This window comes from Rana temporaria, chromosome 3 (assembly GCF_905171775.1).
Source record: "Rana temporaria chromosome 3, aRanTem1.1, whole genome shotgun sequence".
Lineage (NCBI taxonomy): Eukaryota > Metazoa > Chordata > Amphibia > Anura > Ranidae > Rana > Rana temporaria.
This window is the reverse complement of record NC_053491.1, coordinates 80,588,041-80,610,146: the sequence shown is the minus strand read 5'-3', so window position 1 is coordinate 80,610,146 and position 22,106 is coordinate 80,588,041. Positions and strand designations below refer to the sequence as shown.

Sequence of the window (22,106 nt, the reverse complement as noted above, 5' to 3'; positions counted from 1 at the left end):
TGGGTATGAGATAAGGGAAGCCCCGCAAAATAACCATCAATGTGTAGGCCTATGTATTCTATGCTATCAGTGGGTGGCATGACTTGACTGTCCTTATGATTTACAGGCAATTGGAGTGAATGAATACAGAGATAACTCTTATGCCGGGTACGGACGACCAAACATGTACGATGAAACCGGTCCGCCGGATTGTTTTCACCGTACATGTCTGCCCGGGGATTTCTGTATGGTGGCTGTACTCGCCATACAGAAATCCGCGCGTAAACAATACGCGGGGCGTGTCCGCGCCGATGACGCGGCGACGTGGGTGGCCCTGCCAGTTCAATGCTTCCACGCATGCGTCAAAGTCATTCGACGCATGCGAGGGATGGCGGGCGCTTGGACATGTACGGTAGGTCTGTACAGACGACCGAACATGTCCGAGCGGGCAGGATTTCAGCGGGCTGTTTTAAAACAAGTCCAGAAATATTTGCCCGCTGGAAAAAGGCCCGGAGGGCAAATGTATGCTGGAATCCTGTCCGCTCGGGCCTACACAAGACCGAACATGTATGCTGAAACTGGTCCGCGGACCAGTTTCAGCAGACATGTTCGGTCGTGTGTACGGGGCCTTAGTAAAACAACTCGGTACAATGTAAATTTGCCCCTACCATACTAGATGTGCTAGTGCTGTCCTGGATGAATGAGCGTCTCTCAAAATGTCAGTTAGATATTTTAACCCTATTTTTTTCGTATTCACCAGTTTATGTGCCAGATGTTTAACCGCTTGCCGACCAGCCGCCGCAGTTTTACGGCGGCCATAAAAATGCCATAAAACTATCCCCTATTTTGGGCGAGATAATGTATATCTACGAAGGTGCGCACGCACACCCCCCGTTAGCCCCTGACGCCGACGCGCGATCACCGCCGGGCACCCGCGATCGCTCATTACAGAGCGAGAACCGGGAGCATTTGTACAGCATTTGTACTGTGGGAGACCAGATATAGTGAATGCAGGGTCCATGAGTTTAGTAACACTTTTAGAGTGGGATGCTGGAAGACTGGACCTGAGTTTATCACTATATACCTTTTATGTGACACCAATCTGCTAGAATTGCCTTTTGACACAGAAACTTTTCTTGTGTTTCCTGTCTTAAACTGGTCTATAAAATGATGGCAATCTTCAAATAAGTGTATATGAGATAACAGTATTTCTAGTGATGGGGAATAATGCTTTGTGAAGTCGTTGCCTTCAACCTTTAGGTACAGTTCAACTATGTGTAATGGTAACACCAATCCTGCTGGAAGGTAATTGAGGTGGTACTCAGACAGGCAGCGCATAATTATCATACTAGTATCGGATGAATGAACAGACAAATTGTACAGTTTGAAAATATTTGTCGCTACTGAATTAGAAAAAAAGGTACCTTTGTACAAATTGTACAGTTTAGTAACCATTAATGTAACAAATGGAAAAGTATGTATGTATGTATGTGTGTGTATATATATATATATATATATATATATATATATATATATATATATATATTTTTTTTTTTTTTTAAATCATCCAAGTACGGTATGTATTTTTTTTATACATCAAAATGTTTCTGTATTGTAAAAGTTTCCCTATCGCACATACAAAGACAGCAATTTGAGATATGATTTCATGGCTGGATTATCGGTAGGTAATAAAGGAAGGGAGGCTGAGTGAATGACTGCACCTGATGCTGGGCTGAATCCTGCTAACCTCAATTTTACTGGTCTTTCTTCTTTGTGCCACAGATTCACATGAAGACCATGCCAGCAGCGATGTTCAGACTTCTCACTGGGCAGGAAACCCCTCTTTACATATAACAATGAGCAGCCATAATGAAAACGCTTTTGTATTTTGAACAAAGGAACAACAAATATCATCAGACTATTGCTTTTTTTTTTTGCCTTCTTATTTCTTTTTTTTTTCTTTTTCTTTTTTTGCTTCTTTCTTTTGCCAAAGTTCTGAGCGTGTTCATCAGCAACAAGGACAATTTGTAAATAACAAGAGATTCTGGACTGATTCCTCTTCTTGAATAGTGACAAGGATATTTATTTGTTATCGTACATGTAGTGTTTTAGTGTAAGTGCTGTATGTTACATTGGTGAGTGTGGGAAATTTGACATATTGGAAGATGGAAATACTGCACAGTGGATTCTGTAGGTCAGTGTAGGTCAGGCTATGGTCACGTGGAATGCTTGTGTAGGTTCCACCAAACATAGTCCCTACAATCTCAATATTTTCAATATCTCCACTACCATTTTGAACTATCTGTTTCTAAGTCATTCATATATGTATGTGTATTTGTAATGGACCACTTTGGCCTTTATTTAATGAATGTGCACACTGCAGTAGCTCCATATGAACCAATCAGAAAAATTCTTTCATTGTTCTAAATGAGATGAAAGCTGGATGTTCTTAGTACATTATGGTTCTTTGTGCGAAGGCCTCGAGTCCCAGTTCTGCTTTCTTTGTCTTTACTGTCTTGGGAGTTTGTGGGAAAACACAGCCATTAATACTTCCAGCAACCTTATTTATAAAAGGCATGTGCTCATCATCAAAGCTTGGGTAATTGGAATGTAGTTGAGTTATGTATTAGAAACATAAATTCAGTTTTTCATGAGATGCCAGTGAATGTGCCGTGATACAACTTCAACAGATGCCAGTGAATTTGCTGTGCTAACACTGTGAAGCATCATTTCTCATCCATTAAAAAATATATTGATTTGATTATAGATTTATATAGGCCAGACTGCAGAAATTAAATTTGCCCTTCATTGGAACTGTAGCTTTGGCAGCTAAGCATTACTAGTTTTCAACAACTAAGTAGCAGAAATATGCAGTAAAATGGAAGCCATTTATGTACTGAAATGAAATCATGAACAGTGGAGGTTTTTTTGCAACTTCCCAATCACCCCTTATGATTGTGTCAGCTATTTTGTTTGTATTATATATTCAGATTGATGAGCAACAACATATCCAAGCTTTAAATCTCAGTGATGTCTAAATGCTGTTTGCACTATTTTTTGTGTCCATTTTCCTTGACATTTTACCATGCATAGCCCTTATGACCCCATGAATCAAATGTACTGTCTACTGGGTGAATGAACACTTGATTCAGGTCTGGCTAAACTGGTTATATCGGAATATTACAAAAATCACGCTGGACAGTGAAAACATAGAATATAGGCATAAGACATGTTCCCTTTTTAGTTTTTAAAGTGGATGTAAACCCTCCATACACCCAGTGAAGTGAACAGCCTCAGATGATACACAGGCAGGAACCAAATATCCCTACATAAGTTTTACATGTATATCTGCTGTCTTCACATTTGTATACTGTTTAGAAAATTGAGATGGTGTTAGGAGATTTTCTCCTCCTGGTTAACACAGAGGGCCAGATTCACGTATCCGGGCGCATCTTTGTGTGGGCGTAGCGTATCCTATTTACACTACGCCGCCTTAAGTCAGAGAGGCGAGTGCTGTATTCACAAAGCACTTGCCTCCTAAGTTACAGCGGTGTAGCGTAAATGTTGCCGGCGTAAGCGCGCCTAATTCAAATGAGGATGAGGGGGCATGTTTTATGTAAATGATTGATGACCCGACGTCACCCGGCATGCGCCGTCCTTGTACATATCCCAGTGTGCATTGCTCCAAAGTACGCCCCAAGGACATATTGGTTTCGACGTGAACGTAAATTACGTCCAGCCCCATTCACGGACGACTTACGCAAACGACGTCAAATTTTCAAATTTCGACGCTGGAACGACGGCCATACTTAACATTGGCTAGGCCACCTAGGGGGCAGCTTTATCTTTATGCGCCGTACCTCTTATGGAAACGGCGTATCTTTACTGCGACGGGCAAGCATACGTTCGTGAATCGACGTATCTAGTCATTTACATATTCTACGCCGAACTCAGCGGAAGCGCCACCTAGCGGCCAGTGGAAAAATTGCACCCTAAGATACGACGGCGCAGGACGTCGTATCTTAGCTAGGTTTAAGTGTATCTCAGTTTGAGCATACACTTAAACTTACGACGGCTTAGATTCTGAGTTACATCGGCGTATCTACTGATATGCCGACGTAACTCTTTGTGAATCCAGCCCAGAGTGTATTGTCTGGGCATATAGTCAAGATAGCTAACATTGCTGATTGGAGGAAAGGCACACACCCCCTCTCATCATAGGCAGAGACTCTCAGATGTGTTTTGTAATAGGACCTGCTCTCTGCTAATCTATCTTAGCAACCTCCCCGGACAAAAGATTCAGGCTGCTTTTGTCCAAAAGTCTGAGAATTTGTCAGGAGTTCTCAGGCTGATAACAGAGGAACAGTTCAGGAGAGAGCTATAAGACTTGGCTCATTGAAGAGAGATAACACAATACTGCAGATATATGTGCCCAGCTCAAATTTCATGAATCGGGTTTACATCCACTTTCATTGAAAATCTTGTGTAATGTCAGTGACAAGCTGACTAGTGCAAGAAACTAAATTATATCATTAGAACATATACTAATTGCGACTGTCTTTTATTTTACACTTAACATTGTAAAGTAAGGCTTGGAAGAGCAGATGGTTGGCAGCACACAGCTCAAATGATCAACACAACTCAAATCTTCTGAGAGTTATCTGCAAAATAAATGTCATATAAACCAAAGAAATGTGTGGTACTCAAGTAGACAGACATTTGAACAGATGCATATCATTTTTACATATCTACCGAAATGGCACTAGCACTTTCTGGTGTTTATCCATGGTCACGTACCTACCACCAACTTGATATACTACAGAATCGCAAGACATATAGAAATTCATAGTTGAGTACAAGAACACTTTTTTTTTATCACATCTCTGACAATACAGACTCATGAATATGAATGATTCTGCAGAAGTAGGATAAGTAGCTACAGTAACTGACAACAACAGTGTCTGATTGCTTCAGAAATAAAGTGGCGAGTGCATTTCCATGCAGATTATAAACCTTTTCTTCCAGATGGATCAGAAAAAAAATAGGATCACATTGTATAGGTGTGATTGTTTGTCATGTGTGTACATGTTTCATTATGTCGGCATATGGATCTTGTTTATATTGTATATTCTCAAGATCTAACAGATGAGATTTTGCTTCCAGAACAATGTTTTAGGTGGGAGCGATTCTGTGAACAGATAGATTGTGTTCTTTGCTTCTTTTTTTTTGTTACTTTCTGCACAGGTCCTGTTAATGAAAGCAGGAGAGACGGAAAAGTTAAGCTTGCTTTCTTGTTTTGTTCAGTCAATGACAATTCATGACCATTAACAGTATTAGACGGTGTGCATCGTGACTCTGTATTTCATTAACAAAATAAATGTCGATCGGTGTTCTGAATTTTGGCTTAGACCTTAAATAGTTCACACTGTGACATAAAAAGCCTTACCATACAGTAACACAAACCTACTGTATTTCCAGGAAGTTGCATGCAGTCGCCAATGTAGGAAAGGAGTAATCTATCACTGTTAATAAATTTAATACAAATAAAAATCTGTTGCTTTGTTATTTAATGCACTCGTCATTACACTGATCTGGAGCACAAAGCAGAAGACTGTCATGTCTTTCAATTTATATTAACATTTATCTGGAAATAACCTTATATTGTTCATTTGAATTATATTTTGCATAATTTAGTATCCTCTAGAGCAGGGGTGTCCAAACTTTTTTCAAAGAGGGCAGGATTTGATGAAGTGAACATGCGTGAGTTTCAACCATTTTGCCTGACATTTTTTGAATCATTAAAATTATTTGAAAATTAAATATACCTGTATAAAAAAACTAGCAGTGTGTACTGGGCTATAGGCTGTACTGCAAGACTGTCAGGCCGCGTACACACGGTCGGTCCAAACCGATGAAAACGGACTGAAGGACCTTTTAATCGGTCTAAACCGATCGTGTGTGTGCCCCATCGGTCAGTTATCCTTCGGTCAAAAATTTTAGAACTTGCTTTAAAATTGAACCGATGGACGCCTAACTGATAGGTCAAAACCGATGGTTAGTATGCAAAAGCATCGGTTAAAAACCCGCGCCTGCTCAGAATCAAGTCGATGCATGCTTGCAAGCATTGAACTTCATTTTTCTCTGCACGTCGTTATGTTTTACGTCACCGCGTTGGACTAATTTTTTTTAGGGTGAACCCCTGCTTTAATATGTGCTCCTTATCACCAGGGGGATGTGTTTCACCACGTGGGGGATACTCTCCCCTGTTGGGGATGCACTCACCAAACCAAGGATTAAAATCAGCATGGAATACACCACAGCATATGTCACCAGTCTTGCACTCTCCACCACTCTGCTTGTTTAGATCTTGCTTGTGCACATATGAAGGAATAAACTTACATAGTGTATTACCGTTTTAAAAGTTTATTTAAACCCCACAGGTCCCCTTTAAAAATGTGCGTACCACAAAGCAAAAAGGACAAGCATATGAGTGTTACTGTGCATGCATGCCGACTGGCAAGTTGAGTTGGGAGTTTTATTTGGTTTTGTTTTGCAGATGATTCATATAGCATTTACTTCCTGGAATCTCTCTCCCCCTACCCCAGTCATGCAGGCAAGAGGGTGTGCTAACCTCAGAAAGTCCCTTCTCGCCTCCTGAAGACTCCTGAGATGTATGACATAATTTGCCTATGCCTGGAAACCATGAAGAAATGTAAAAAAATAATTAAAACAAGCAAACATGATATACTTTCCTGTCTATTTACTAATGCTAGCAGAATAAGGATTATAAATAATCGTTGTTTGAGAGTGTGAAGTTCAGCTTTAACAGAGGTTCAAAAAGACAAATCCCCAATAGCGCTATAAATTTAATGACCGTATTAGGACAGTTATGTCTGGTTATTAAAATTGGAGTTTTGAGTTTTTGGATAGTTGGGAGATTTTTGGATTGTATAGAAATCAAGCCCTTGTATTCATACCATGCTTTTGTTTTTCAATATTTTTTTCAAGTACATTGACATCAATAGAACTAATTCATAAGACATGGATGGATTGGGAAACAACAGCAATGAAACACTCTAGCCTACATTTGTGGTAATGATTAATATCCACTAAACTTGATGTATTATTATGTTTATATAGTGGCCCAAATTACTTAAAATGTGTTCTTATTAGTGGGAATGCTAAATAGCATTCCCAGTATTGTTTTTTCGTTTTTTATTATTCTTAATTTTATTATTCCATACGCATTTTGGCTCTGTGTAACTGCATACTTTCAGCTATTAAGACCATTCAACTTTTAAAATGTGCATCTCTTTCAGCTAATGATGGGACTTCTTCAACTTTTTTTATACTATTTATAATTTTTAAAATATTAAGCTTTTAGACACTTTTTTTTAACATTGATGTCAATGAGAGCATGCTTCAAACCCTTAAAATCTTCTCTGCTACCAAAAGTTTCTACTCCTTCATACTTTCACCTACAGACACCAAACAAAGTTAAAATGTTCACAAAATATTCAGCTATGCGGCTTTTTTTTCAGATTGATATCTTTTACAGTTTTTGTGAAAAAGCTGTTTCAGTTTAGTGATTTTTTCAGAAAATGTTATCTATTAAACAGAGTTTCTATGGGGCTTGTTAGAGTGGATGATGTCATCGCTACAGCACGGAGCTTTAAAAAAAATTATCTTTATAAAGAGAAAACAAATTGCTCTCACGCCCACAAGATCTACTTGTCATACACAATACATCAAAACGTAGGTATTTTTGTCTAGTTTCAGACAATGTGCTACGCCTTTTACTTTTGGCTGCTTGAGCTTCCAAATGACAAGAGTTCCACACTTTCTTCCATTGACTGTCATGTAAAAAATCCTTCAGATTTCCCAGCAAAACGCACAGAGAACTTCTTTTTTAAATCACTGACATGCCCACATTTTTAAGTTTATCAACATAAATGTTGTAGCGATACGTTCACAAAGGCCGTGTGTCTTTAACGGTAAAGTCGCTGTTTCAATAGCATGTACTGTTGTGGATTTATTAAGGTTTGTTTGAAGGGTTCTCTCACTCATTAGGTGTGGGGGTTAAAGGGGTTGTAAAGGTATTTTTTCCCCCTAAATAGCTTCCTTTACCTCAGTGCAGTCCTCCTTCACTTACCTGGTGTGGAGAAAACCTCTTGAGGGGGGAGGGGGCGACCAGGCAAGTCAGGACACTCTCTACTTTGCAGATAGAGAAAGGAGCTGTGTGTTAGTGGGCATCCTGCTCGCCCCCTCCCCCCTCAAGAGGCTTTCTCCACACCAGGGAAAAAGCCATGCATTACTGTGTGTAGTTACAGACAGAAGAACAGGAAGTGAGGATTTCTCAGAAGAAATGAGGACATTTAAAAGCAAAATCGAAGGATGAGGTAAGTGAAGGAGGACTGCACTAAGGTAAAGGAAGCTATTTAGGGATTTTTTTTTTTTACCTTTACAACCCCTTTAATGATCAAAAAGAGGCTAAGTACTGAAGGAACACTGCTTGTATGTCCTAAAGATAGTGTAGTGGTTATGGTGAATGGCTTTGGTGTGGTCTTAGCAATTCAGCTATTCAGCATTCCCACGCATTTTCTAGTATTAAACTGGAGTGATACTAAACTGAGAGCTACACATTGGGGGTAAGGTAGAAAGAAATTGATTGCACACTGGAATCCAAAATGTGCTGATGATTTTTTTTTCTTTATAGTCACACTAGACAAACTTGCAAGAAGTATTTAGTTAACTCATCAGCACCTTTTTGATTCCAGAGTGCAATCAATTTCTTTCTACCTTATTCTACAGACGGTGGTGATCCGGGATTAGCACCTCGAATCAGGTGTGTCCTCCCTTTGTTGTCTGAGGCGGTGTGTATGCTCTTGTCTGTATCCTGATTACACATTGGGGGTTATTTACGAAAGGCAAATCCACTTTGCACTACAAGTGCAAATTACAAGTGCAAAGTTCACTTGAAATTGCACTGCAAGTGCACTTGGAAGTGCAGTCACTGTAGATCTGACGGGGACATGCAAGGTAAAAAATAGCATTTTTGCTTACGCATGATTGGATGATAAAATCAGCAGAGCTTCCCCTCATTTTACCAAAAGAACAAAGAGAAGGTTTGCAAAGATGTAAAGAATATAAACCTCAGTCTTAACACATCCTTGAATAAAGAATATCTATGTACACCCCGAAGAGTGTGTTTCCTCAATGGGACTTTAAATTGGGAAGACTGGGTGGCTAAGTGACAAAATGGGTCACAAGATATTAAAAAAATATAATATATTTTTTCAATACCTTGTGACCCATTTTGTCACTTAGCCACCCAGTCTTCCCAAATTAAAGTCCCATCGAGGAAACACACTCTTTGGGGTGTACATAGATATTCCCCTCATTTCAGAGCTTCCCCTCAGATCTATAGCGATCTACAGTGACTGAACTTTCAAGTGATCTTCCAAGTGCCCTTTTGGGGCACGTGTAGTGCAAAGTGGATTTGCTTTTAGTAAATCAACTCCAATGTACCACATTTGTTTCTATTCCATTTTAATCCTGGAGAGTACACAGCTTCAAAGGAAAACGCAGTTGATTTACTAAAGCAATGAAGGCTGTTTACCTGGAAAAGTGGTTATTTACTCTGGAACCTGTGTGGTCACTGTGGTAGTAAACAGTGCCGATCCTGACCTCCTTGGGGCCCTAAGCAAAATTACGTGTCACATTAAAATTGAGAAGCAGGGGGGGGGGGGCGCTGCCGACAGTGACATGTGACATTAAAGTTGAGAAGCGGGGGGAGGGGGTATTCTACTGTTGGAAATTACATCTTACATTAAAGTAAGGAAGCGGGGGGTGCCGACTTCTTACCTCTTCTCCCTTGCAGCCAGCAAGTTGAGAAGCGGGGTGAGGGGCGGAAAATGACTTCTCACCAGGCGGGGTCTCTAGTAAAATTTGGGGGGCCCTCTACAGCTTTGCGGGGCCCTAAGCGGCTTGCATAGTGAGCCTATAGGGCAGATCGGTCCTGGTAGTAAATAAGGTAAAACTTTGTTCTATTTGAATACCTTTTCATGTTTATGGATGATGGATAAAAATTGGGTATTTAACCTGAAATGTGGCCTCACCTTATTTACTAGCATTCACCTTGCAAAGGAAGCATACACTGTTCTGGGTGAACATGTTCTGGGGTGGACTAGACAAGAAGGATTTGCCCCCTGGGTCAGAACTGATAAGATATGCTGAGATGAGGTCACTGAGTGGAGATACTTCACCATAAATCAGAGTGGCACCTGCAGTCAGTGACTTTAAAACGTAAAGAGATAGGGGAGATTTACTAAATATGGTGCACACAAAATCTGGTGCAACTGTGCATAGTACCCAATCTGCTTCCAACTTCAGCTTTTTCAATTAAGCTTTGAAAATAAAACCTGGAAGCTGATTGGTTACTATGCACAGCTGCACCAGGTTCTGTGTGCACCAGTTTTAGTAAATTCTCCCTGGAGTGTTAGAAGAAGTTAGGAACAGAGAAGGCCACAGAAACTTGTTGTCCCAATGAAAGGGAAAGCTGTTTGTCTCCAGACCAAAGGTTCTCACCTTCTCCTGACAGCCTCTATTCTATTTCCAAATAAGAACATTTGATTGTGAAACTTCAGGCAAATCCTATGTTGGATGCATGAGGAAGTGTTAGCATCACTATTGGTGTTTTTAATGATATGTATCCATTTGAAAGATTTCCCTTTTTTTTTTAAATCAAAAAACAAGTTTATTGTAGAAAAATAGAGATACAATCACATGGTTGCACACAGACAGGTAAGTATCATTTGCAGTATACAGGGAAAAAGCAAAAAGGGTCAGGATACAATCTTATATCAGCGTATATTAAGTTTCGGTCTAATACCAATGTACTCTAATGGCATACCTGCCAACATAAACGTAAACAAGGCAGTTATGAGAAAGTGTTACACTTTACAATACTACAATCAGTATGCATTATTACCCTGGTGAATGTAGTCTGACTGTGCACAGAAGCATCCGACTGCAATCTCAGGGGATGAGAAGAAGTTTCACAAACTAAGGTTGAGAGCAAAGGGAGGAGGGGAGACAGGTAGTGAAAAAGAGTGAGAAAGAGAGAAAAAAGGAAGAAAAAGATAAGGAAGAAGAGGGGAAAAGAAAGAGAAAAAAGAACTGTGGACCACCATTATGTTCTCAGCACCTCTTTGGGTTCTCCAATGAGTGGTGTAGCATGCCCCACTCTCTCTCTCTCTATTCACAGCGCAGTTGCATTCCCACACCCTGAAACAAAGGCATTTTATCCCTGCAATAATCTGTCCCTCACCAACTGCAAGGGGCCTAGTCCCGGCACATCTAGCCATGGCTGCCACATAGAATAAAATTTCTTTAATGCACCCCGATGTTGGTATGTTAACTTTTCGCGTATTAAAATACTGTTGACCTGTGTCACCCATTGTGTGCCTGTTGGTACCCTAGGGGTTATCCATAGTTTAGCTATCTCTTTGCGGGCAAGATAGAGCAATCTTAGCACTGCGGTATGGCCATTTGGGGGAAGGTCAGGTAGTTCCAAGGCACCAAGGAGGCAAACCACTGGATCAGTAATAACTGGTATCTGAAACACCTGAGCTATAGTATCCAGAACGAATTTCCAATACCGGAATAACTTGGGGCACTTCCACATCATGTGTAGCAGATCACCAGTTTGTGCAGTGCATTTTGGGCACAAGGGGGTGTCCCTAAAGCCCCATTTGTGTAGCCTGGCTGGGGTCCTGTACACCCTATGTAGTAAATATAAATGTGATAGTCTTTGAGATGCAGAGACTGAGACTAAGGGGGCGGATGTCAGACACAACTCCCAGGTTTCCCCATCTATAGGTCCCAAGTCACGCTCCCACCCACGTCTGCAGGGAAGTTTACTGGCATCATGAGTGTGTTGGAGCAGTCTTGCATATACCCGTGAAATCATACCTGCCCTGTCCTCCGTGGCGAGCACATCTCTCATCAGAGGGTGCGCTACCACAATCAGTGGGGAGAGTCTACCCTCACACTGTACTGCGTGTCTCAACTGTAGATATTGATAGAATTGGGTGTTATGTAACCCAAAGTCCTCTTTCATGGCCGCAAAAGTTTTAAAGACAGTGCCAGAGAACAACTGGGTAACATAATGTATCCCGAGCCTCTCCCATGGGCCGAAGCCCTTCAGTGTAAAGAGCTCTCCTAAGTATTTATTTCTCCAAATTGGAGTGAACTGGCAGATCGCTTTAAGTTTAAAAGTGTTTCTCACGTATTTCCATAGAGTGTTCAATAGAGTTATCGTGGGAAGAGTATCAGGGAACTGGGTAAGACCAGCCTCCAGATACACCAGTGCCGGGAGTGCCGAATCTATTGGGACTATCAATGACCTGATCGGATCCGAGTCATCAGCCACAGCCCAATTACCAAGATGCTGGAGCTGTGAGGCTATAAAATAGAACCTCGAGTGTGGGACCGCGAGGCCCCCTTGATCTTTTGTAAGTTGCAGTGAGTGTAGACTAATACGAGCCACTTTTCCCCCCCAGATTAGTTCCCTAAACTGAGAGTCTATCCGAGTAAACCATTTGTGTGTAATCCAAATTGGAGAGTTGTGAAAGATGTACAGGAGCTGAGGCGCCCAAACCATCTTAATTAAATTGACTCTACCAGTCACAGACAGTGGCAATTTCCTCCAGGCTGAGCATTTTAGGCGGAGTTTTTGTAGTAGTGGAGATAGATTCCTGTCTAGGTATTGAAGCGGGAGTGGTGTGACCTGTATGCCCAAATAACGAAATTCATCCACCACAGCAATGTCCCTTGCGCAGTCAGGCAATGGACCCGGTAGGGGATCTAAGGGCATAAGGACCGATTTATTCCAGTTAATAGAGAAACCCGAGAGCCGACCGAAGCCAGCAATTAGGTTCATAACATTTTTTAAAGAGCTGTCTGTATCTCCCAAGTATATTAGAGTGTCATCCGCATAAAGGGAGACAACATCTTTCCTAGGTCCTCTCTGAAACCCCACTATTTCCTGCATATGCCTGATGTGAATGGCCAGTGGTTCGAGAGCCAGGGCAAACAACAGGGGCGACAAAGGGCACCCCTGCCGGGTGCCCCTAGCAAGATGGAAGGGTTCCGATACTTCCCCGTTGACGCGCATTCTCGCCGACGGGGAACTATACAACAGCTGAACCCACTTCAAAAACGTGGATCCCACCCCAAATCGACTCAGGACTTCCCAAAGATAGGGCCATTCTACGCTGTCGAACGCCTTGGCGGCGTCCAACGATAGAACCGCCCTATTTCCTACATTGTCCGGGGGGATTTGCAAGTTTAAGAAAAGTCTGCGCAAGTTCTGCGAAGTTGACCTCGTCGGGATAAACCCCGACTGATCTCTGTGAATCACTTTTTGTATGCATTTAGCCAACCTGCTAGCCAGAGCCCTGGCCAACAGCTTGACATCACATGTCAGAAGTGAGATCGGCCTATAGGAATCCGGTGACAAGGGATCCTTACCAGGTTTCAACAGGACCACCACAAGGGCCTCATTCATGGATGGGGGAAGGAAACCCGTTTCAAGTGCATGATTATAGACTTTAAGAAGAGTAGGGAGGAGTTGGGTAGCATATCTTTTGTACACTTCGGATGGTAACCCGTCAGCCCCGGGGGCTCGACCATTTTTCGAGTGTGCTAGTGCTTCTAGTAATTCCTCCTCTGTTAGAGGAGCATTGAGCAGGGCAACATCCGAAGCAGACAAAGATGGAATGGGGTATTTGTCTAGAAACGTGTAAATCTCGGCCTGAGTGGGGTTAACTTTGGAAGAGTATACTTCCTGAAAAAAGAGTTTGAAGGTCTCTATGACTTCCTTAGTTGAGTGACACGGAGTCCCCGCGTGATTCGTGATCGACGTAATGTGAGAGGATGATTGTTGTGATCTAGCTAGTAGTGCTAACATGTGACCTGTGTTTTCACCCTCTTCAAAGTGGCTCTGCTGTAGGAAGAAACGTTTATTTTCAGCTAACTGCATGGATAGGTCTTTAAGTAAGGTTTGTGCCGCTAGCCACGAACGTCTATTATCGTCCGTGGGGTCAGCTATATATCTGCCTTCAGAGGATCCTACCTCCTCCAGCACCGACATCTCCCATTTCTTTGTGGACGTTTTGACCTTGGAAATTTCCCTAATGAATTGGCCTCTGAGGAAGGCTTTAATCGTATCCCATACCACGTTCAATGTTGCCGTGTTCAAATTTCGTTCAAGGAAATTTGTGAGTAGTTCCGGGATAGGATCTGGATCTGGAATAAGCGATAGCCAGAAGGGGTTGAGCTTCCAAAGGGTATTACCCCTGCGGGCTCCACACCTGATGTCTATTGACAATGGGGAGTGGTCCGAGACCTGCCTGGGGTGGTACTGGGAGGACTCTAACATTGGTAGGAGCAAATCATTCCCTAAACCAAGGTCAATTCTGGACAAGCAACCAATAGAGGCCGATTGACAGGAGTAAACCCTGGCCTCCGGGTTATGAGCTCTCCAGACATCTGTGAGACCCATTTCCGCTATTAAGCGGGCAAACGAAGTAGGCCCGCTCCCTCCCCGTACTCCCACTTCTCCTTGTGCAGACATTCTATCCCTAGTATTATCCAGACAGTTATTAAAATCACCGATCACTAATACAGGTATTCCCGTAAAGCGGGCCATGAAATCTGTCAATACCTTCAATATACTAGACGAAAACGGAGGAGGAATATATATTCCAGCCAAAATACATTTAGTACCGTGTATACAGCATAAGATAAAGATATACCTCCCATCGGGGTCAATTTGTGTTTTCAGGGCCGTAAACTGCGCGCCCTGCTTGACCAGGATACTCACCCCCCTCGAGTACACTGAGAAGGTAGAATGAAATTGGTGGCTAAATTGCCTTACCGCAAATTGGGGTGTGGAGGTCGGGGGGAGGTGAGTCTCCTGCAGACAAATAATATCAGCAGCTATTCGCCTGACCGTACGGAGCACGGCCAGGCGCTTAACCGGGTTGTTTAAACCCCTCACATTCCAAGACACAAATCTAGTCAATGCAGCCATTGTAGTTTAGAAACAGGTAAAACATGCATGGTAATAACAGTACTATCATACTGAGTATGAGGGTGGTAGATCAGACCGGCAAGGAGAAAATGGGCATCCGACCTCCGGCAGACGCAAGAGATATGTATCGGGGTAGGAAGGTGCAGCATCAGTAGTAGGGACGATACAGAGAGCAATGAGCAATATGCAGTTGAGGTAGTCACAAGAGGGGTGGCAAGTTCAGGGTGGGAGTGGTACACGACGAATCGAGGTGGTCCTCCAGCGAGGTTGCACAGAAGATGAAGGGATAGTAGAAGAAAAAACAAAGTCATATAACCATAGGCCAACATGGCCAAACTTATGTGCTCGTAGGCAAGGTGGGGCCGCAGCCAAATCCACATGGGGGCAACAGTGGAAGTGCACCAAAGTGTTCAAACTTCTCAGCAGCTAAAACAAAGTAGCCCAACTAGTAAAATGTGGATTAAACATCAGCAGCTTCTCCGCCTTGGAATAGGAACAAACAGGTAGTTGTCAGCGATAATTAAATCAGAGTATTACCCGTCCTGTTGAGCGCGGCGTTGGATGCGACCATCACGGATTGAGCGTTCCTCTCTGTCCAGCCACTGTGCGGCCGAAGACGGAAGGTCAAAAAAGTGAACGGAGCCTAGAGCTTCCACCCTTAGCTTGGAGGGGTATAGCATAGCATATTTTACATCTAGAGCTCTGAGGCGGCGTTTAATGTCTATAAACTTTGCACGTTGCTTTTGTAGCTCAGCAGAGAAGTCAGGGAAGCAGGAGATTTTAGCATTATCAATCTTCATGGCTTCAGGTTTAAGCCTAGCATTGCGCAGTATAGCATCCCTATCTTTATAATGGAGCAATTTAAACAGAAAGGGTCTTGGAGGGGCCCCCGGTGGCAGAGGCCGAGAAGGCACTCTGTGTGCTCTCTCAACTGAGAATAATGGAGTGAAAGCTTCTTTGCCAAAAGCAGACACCAGCCAGTTTTCAATAAACTCAACAGGGTCCTTTCCTTCAGCTCTTTCAGGCAAACCAACCAGTCTCACGTTATTCCTTCTCATTCTGTTCTCTAATTCCTCTAATCGGGATGAGTGTTGAGTGAGGAGATGGTTATTATATGAGAGATCTCTTTGCATGGGGGCCATGTCATCCTCAATGGAGCTTATCCTGCCCTCTGCAGCAGAGGTTCTTTCCCTCAATTTTTGTGCATCTTGCCTCAAAAATGTTATTTCCGCTTTAACCCCTTTGATGTCAGCAGTCAGGGCAGCTAGGGAGGTATTGCACGTTGTAATGGCCGCAAAAATGTCTCTAAGTGAGGGCTCACTATCAGAGGCAGGGCTGGGGAGAGACTGCGGCCTAGTGGGGTTGCTATTAGGAGTACTCACGGCGCTCCATAGGAATTCCGGGCCTCCGCCATCCTCCAGAGGGACAGTATCGTCCGTATCAGATGTTCCCCCGGCCAGCTCGCTCTGTCTCTCCGGGAGAGCGCCGGGACCCGCATCCAGTACTCTGGAGAAAAGTCTCTCCGCTCCATCCCTGTGCTTCTCCTTGGGTGTGCGGGAGGCCTGCGCGCCATCTTGGCTTGCCATGCTGTCTGCAGCTCGGTTTGCGTTTTGCTTCCTAGCCGCCGACATTCTCCTCGGATCTAGGAACGGAGGGCACCGGGATGATCAGGGCACTGTTCCGCAGCACTTGGGCACCAAGACCAGGCAGGACGGGCAGCGTGCAGGATGGATGTCAGGAGATTCGGCGGAGAGAGCTGAGAGTGCGTCCGGTTACATCGGCTGCCTGGCCACGCCCCCAAAGATTTCCCTTTACCTTCACTTTTGTCACCAGCATAGAAATTGATGAATAAAAAAACACTGAAGGTGTAACCATTGTCCACTCTATCCTTTACTAGAACAAGACTTTTTCAGCTGGCAACCCACTTCAAAGAAAACATCTTCTAAAATTATTCTTTGGCTGGATGTGATAATGAAGTAACGGCTCTTATACAATCCTGGCTTCATGCCATTGACTCAGCAACTGGTGAATCCAATAAATCAGCTTGATGGTCAGGCAGCCACTATATTCAGGACTTACCAGCAATTGCAGCCTTCATATTTCATCCAGCACAGGTTACCATTTGGCACTCATTTCATCGTAAACGTTGTGTGCAATTTCCCGTGCATTTAGCTGAACCAAAAAGGCACAAGGATAAATAAGGCCCCACTGCTCCCTATTGTGTCATGTTGTCTGCCTTGGGACAGGTATAATATAAGTTAAGTTACATAAACAATATTTTTTGTAGAAAATAGGCTGTTTACTGTGCAAGGGAAGTTGCACTTTGTATGGTAATTTGTCCAATAGCTTAGTGAATAAGTTGAAGCTCTGCTGGTTTTAATGCTGTTTTTTTCTTGCATGTGATTGGGTATGGTTTACAAAGTGAAGCTTCACCACATTCCTCAAGCTCTGGGGCAAATTCTTTTGTACAGTGTAACTTTTCATGCAAAATTAACACCCTATTAGCCTCAGCAATTAAAGCCCAATGTCCCTAAAGGGACACATGACCTAGAGATTTGATGAATGAAAGCAAAGCAAAGAGAATAAATAGCTTGTTTTTTATTAAAACATTTTGAGAAAACACTTTGAGGTACATAAAGTAATACAACGCAGAGGTTGTAAAACAGCTTTCTTCTTCTGAAGATTTTTATTTTATTTTATTTTTTTATTTAAGCTACCTTTCATTGGTGGAACAAATAAGATACAATTTGATAATGGTATCTGCAAGCTTGCAGCATCATAAAATGGCCCTCTTTTTTTTAGAGGTGATCATTGTTGAAAATATGGTGTACAATAAATGAAGCTACATGGCAGCAATATCCAAATCTCTATTTTCAAACAAAAATAGAATAAACCCCAGACATCTATTTCAAAAAAGGCTTTTTGTGTGGAAATAAAGCTTGCATTGTTGTTGCAGAACTTATTACATTCAGGGACCTCTTCAAGTTTGGAGTCTCTTGTCCCATGCATGATCAAGTCCATACAGGAGATGCCATGTTGTAGTTGGTTTGAGATTATGGAGCTGGATTAAAAAGTAACAGTTGTACATGCAATCTGTTAGCAATTAATCAAAGGATGGTTTCTCTGCAAACTCCAATCAAACTATGTGGACGGCCCTGATCCATATCCCGTGCTAGATGAATCCTGTGTAGAAATGCTACTGGAGAACTAAGAGCACCACAGCTTCGAAGATGAAGGTCTTCTTGTAATCGTTTTCTTGACATACTGATATTCTGCTGGGAGCTGGTGATCACCTGCCAGAAAAAAAAGTTTAGACGTTACAATTCAGTTTTTAAATGCTTCCCTAAAAATAAAGTTTTGTAGCTCAGTGGAACTAAAAAGACTCGTAGTAATCTTAAAGGCTTCCTTTTTTTTTTATTGCAAACATGTTACACTAACCTAAAATGAAGGAATTATGAAAAATTAAAGAACACTATTATTGTTTAGATTACAAAGAATATAACGGAATATGTCAAAAAGAAATCAAGGCTGCAAAAATTCAAAATGAATGACAGATTGCAAAATATAGTAAGACAAACGCAAAGAAAGTCTTCAAATATATTAATAGTAAAAAGGTAATGTAGGTCCTGTACAAAATAATCTACAGTGGGTAACTAGGGACAAAGAGAAGGTAAATTTATTAAAGCGGAGGTTCACCCTAAAAACATGTATATAACATTACATTCTGCATACTTCCAACACTTAGGCCCCGTACACACGACCGAGTTTCTCGGCAGAATTCAGCCAGAAACTCGGTCAGAGCTGAATTCTGCCGAGAAACCCGGCCGTGTGTACACTTTCGGCCAAGGAAGCCGACGAGGATCTCGGCGAGGAAATAGAGAACATGTTCTCTATTTCCTCGTTGTTCAATGGGAAATTTCGGCTCGCCGAGATCCTCGGCGGCTTCACAAGGAACTCGACGGGCAAAACGATGTGTTCTGCCCGTCGAGTTCCTCGGACGTGTGTACGGGGCCTGACAGTATGTTGTTTGTTTTTTTTGCTTTTTTGCTGTACATACCGTATTATTGCTATTTTCCACCCGGCTTCCGGGTACTCACTCCTGCGGGAGTAGGCGTTCCTAAGCAGAGGCGCAGTGTCATGTGGGACTTCACTCAGATGATTGAGAAAAACTTCCCCCCGGCGGATAAGGCGCGCCACGAGTTTCAGAAAGTAGCCGAACTGCGAGTCGGCTCTATACGGCGCCTATACGGCACCTGCGCACCGACTAGAGCTGACTGCGCAGGCGCCGTATAGAGCCGACTCGCAGTTTGGCTACTTTTGGAAACTCGTGTTGCGCCTTATGCGCAAAGGGGAAGTTTTTCTCAAGACGTCAATCATCTGGGCGAAGTCCCGCATGACACTGCGCCTCTGCATAGGAACGCCTACTCCCACGGGAGTGAGTACCCGGAAGCCGGGTGGAAAATATCAATAATACGGTATGTACAGCAAAAAACAAAACATACTGTAAATGTTGGAAAGGCTTCTTCACAGTAAGAGCTGTAAAATTGTGGAATAAACTCCCTCTAGAGGTGGTTCTGGCCAGTTCAGTAGATTGCTTTAAAAAGGCCTGGATTCTTTCCTAAATGTACACAATATAACGGCATACTATAATTTATAGGGAAAGTTGATGCAGGGAATATCCGATTGTCTCTCGAGGGATCAGGAAGGATTTCCCCCTGCTGGAGCAAAGTGGATCATGCTTTGCTGTTTTTTTTGTGCCTTCCTCTGGATCAACTGTGGGTATAGGATTGTGTATATAGGAATGTAAAAAAAATTTGCAATAGTATTTCACAGAGCAGCCCAGATCTTCCTCCTCTGGGGTCCCCCGCTGGCGCTCTCTCCTTTTTTGCGTGTGCCACTATAGCAAACTGCTTGCTATGGGGGTGCACATGTGGGCTCACTCCCGAGCAGAGGAACAAAACAGCAGACAGAAATTACACTTAGGGGTTGATTCGCTAAAACATAAGCGTGCAAAATCTGATGCAGTTGTGCATAGAAACAAATCGGCTTTCAGGTTTTTGTCAAAGCTTATTTAAACAAGCTGAAGTTAGAAGCTGATTGGCTACCATGCACAGCTGCACCAGATTTTGCACTCTTCGGTTTTAGTAAGCCCCTGACAAGTACACTCTATAGAGGGATGTGCTTTGTTCATGTTTCATGTCTGAGGTTTACAACCTCTTTAATATTTGCATATCAGAGTTCCCGGGAGCTTGGGGGTCCCAGGTAATTGCAGAGACGTACCAGGTACTTGAGAGTGATTGCTCTTCATTACAGTTGCTGCGTCTCTTTTTTTTTCAAGCCATGTTTCCACCACACTTTTTCTTTCCACATGATTTGTAGAAAAATTATTTGTTCACTCTGGATAAACATTATGTGGCTTTTTGAATAACATATAACATCAGTTGTTTTATCATTTTTAAGCCCCGTACACACGACCGAGTTTCTCGGCAGAATTCAGCCAGAAACTCGATCGGAGCTGAATTCTGCCGAGAAACCCGGCCGTGTGTACACTTTCGGCCGAAGTTCCTCGTCGAGCCAAATAGAGAACATGTTCTCTATTTCCTCGTTGTTCAATGAGGAAAGTTGGCTCGCCGAGATCCTCGGCGGCTTCACACAGACCTCGTAAGCAAAACGATGAGTTTTGCCCGTCGAGTTCCTCGGTCGTGTGTACGGGGCTTAAGTTTTAGGAAGGTCTCCAAATTCAAGCAGAGAATCTGATATTCACCAAACATTCACTGCAGGTGAACATTCTTGGTGCATTTTATTTAATGTCCTACTTTATTAACATGCCCCCTGGGTACCATTAAATACATTCTTTGATTAAATCACATGCCTGGAATGTGGATAATTCACACTGCCATCCACACTTAAAATAAGCATTTAAAACATCACCTGACAAATAATTTTACTATTCTATCTGCTTATTTATTAATCAAAAATGTACTGATAAAGGGCTGTCACTTCATTAGGATTTGTTTGTGTCTAAAAATAAACATACATTATGCAAATGTAATTAAGCGTGTTCTAGTGATGAAACATAGGCTGGGGAAAAAGACGTGATGGAAAATTAGACTTTTTCTAGAGAAGCGGTTTGTGAATTTAAAGTGGAGTTTCCATCCCAAAATGTGTTTTTCATTATTGTGCTCATTAGACCTCAAAAAGAAAAAGAAAATGTTTACTCATCTGGAAATGCCTGTTGCTATGCGGTCCCACGAAATCTGCCTTTGGAATCACCTAGGATCCTGACATCATCTCCCTCTAATGCTCCTGGGAAATGTGTGTCATAATTTCCCAGGATGCAGTGCGCTACCCAATTATCACTCCCCATCCAAGACTTCCAGGAAGTAAGTGCTTGTGGGCTTCACAATGCCCACAAGCAAAATGACAACGGTGTGGACATAGTTTTATAAACAATCTTTTTTGAATAACTATGCGGAGCGGCGGCGGATTGTAAAATAGTAAGTGACTGGATTTATATTATAAAAACGTATGATGAAAGGACATGCATTTAAAAAATGCTAATTGTGGTTAAGTGTAAGTCATACCAATCTAATATTTAAATCTTGGTTGTAGACCCGTGTGTTTAATGACAACCAGGGTATTGGGGTTTGGAAAGCGCTTAGGCACACACCTGAACATATTGATCTACTGACTTTTTCGGGCGTTTATTTAGGTTCCCTACACACAAGCTCATAAACGGCTGTTTTTGAGAGTTTGAGCATTTTTTTAACAGCGCATAAACTCCACTCTATGTTATCCTATGTGTGCATGCACACATGAATGTTTTTGGACCTTAATCAGCAGTGGAGTTTATGGGCTGTTTTCTAGACGTGCATTCGTTTTCGTCCGAATGCATTTTCGTCCGAATTTCAGGCGTTTTCGTTATCGTTTTAACAAACGAAAACAAATGCACAGAATACGAAAACCGAAAGATTTGACATAAACAAATACTTGATTTTCATTTTCGTTGCTACAACAGTTCCATATAGAT

General features: G+C 42.4%; 2 protein-coding genes across 4 annotated transcripts in view; one reads left to right on the top strand and one right to left on the bottom strand.

The window, feature by feature from the left end:
• APBA2 (amyloid beta precursor protein binding family A member 2) overlaps nt 1-1,861 on the top strand; it is a 570,259-nt gene extending 568,398 nt beyond the window's left edge. For all 3 annotated transcript variants that reach the window (XM_040342812.1, XM_040342811.1, XM_040342810.1), the window contains one exon: nt 1,762-1,861. In XM_040342812.1, coding sequence (XP_040198746.1) covers nt 1,762-1,833 — 72 coding nt within the window. In that variant the 3' untranslated portion in view covers nt 1,834-1,861. The remainder of the gene's footprint in view (nt 1-1,761) is intronic.
• Nucleotides 1,862-17,661: 15,800 nt separating this feature from the next.
• FAM189A1 (family with sequence similarity 189 member A1) overlaps nt 17,662-22,106 on the bottom strand; it is a 928,350-nt gene continuing 923,905 nt past the window's right edge. Inside the window, exon 11 of the mRNA XM_040342809.1 lies at nt 17,662-18,369. Coding sequence (XP_040198743.1) covers nt 18,184-18,369 — 186 coding nt within the window. The 3' untranslated portion in view covers nt 17,662-18,183. The remainder of the gene's footprint in view (nt 18,370-22,106) is intronic.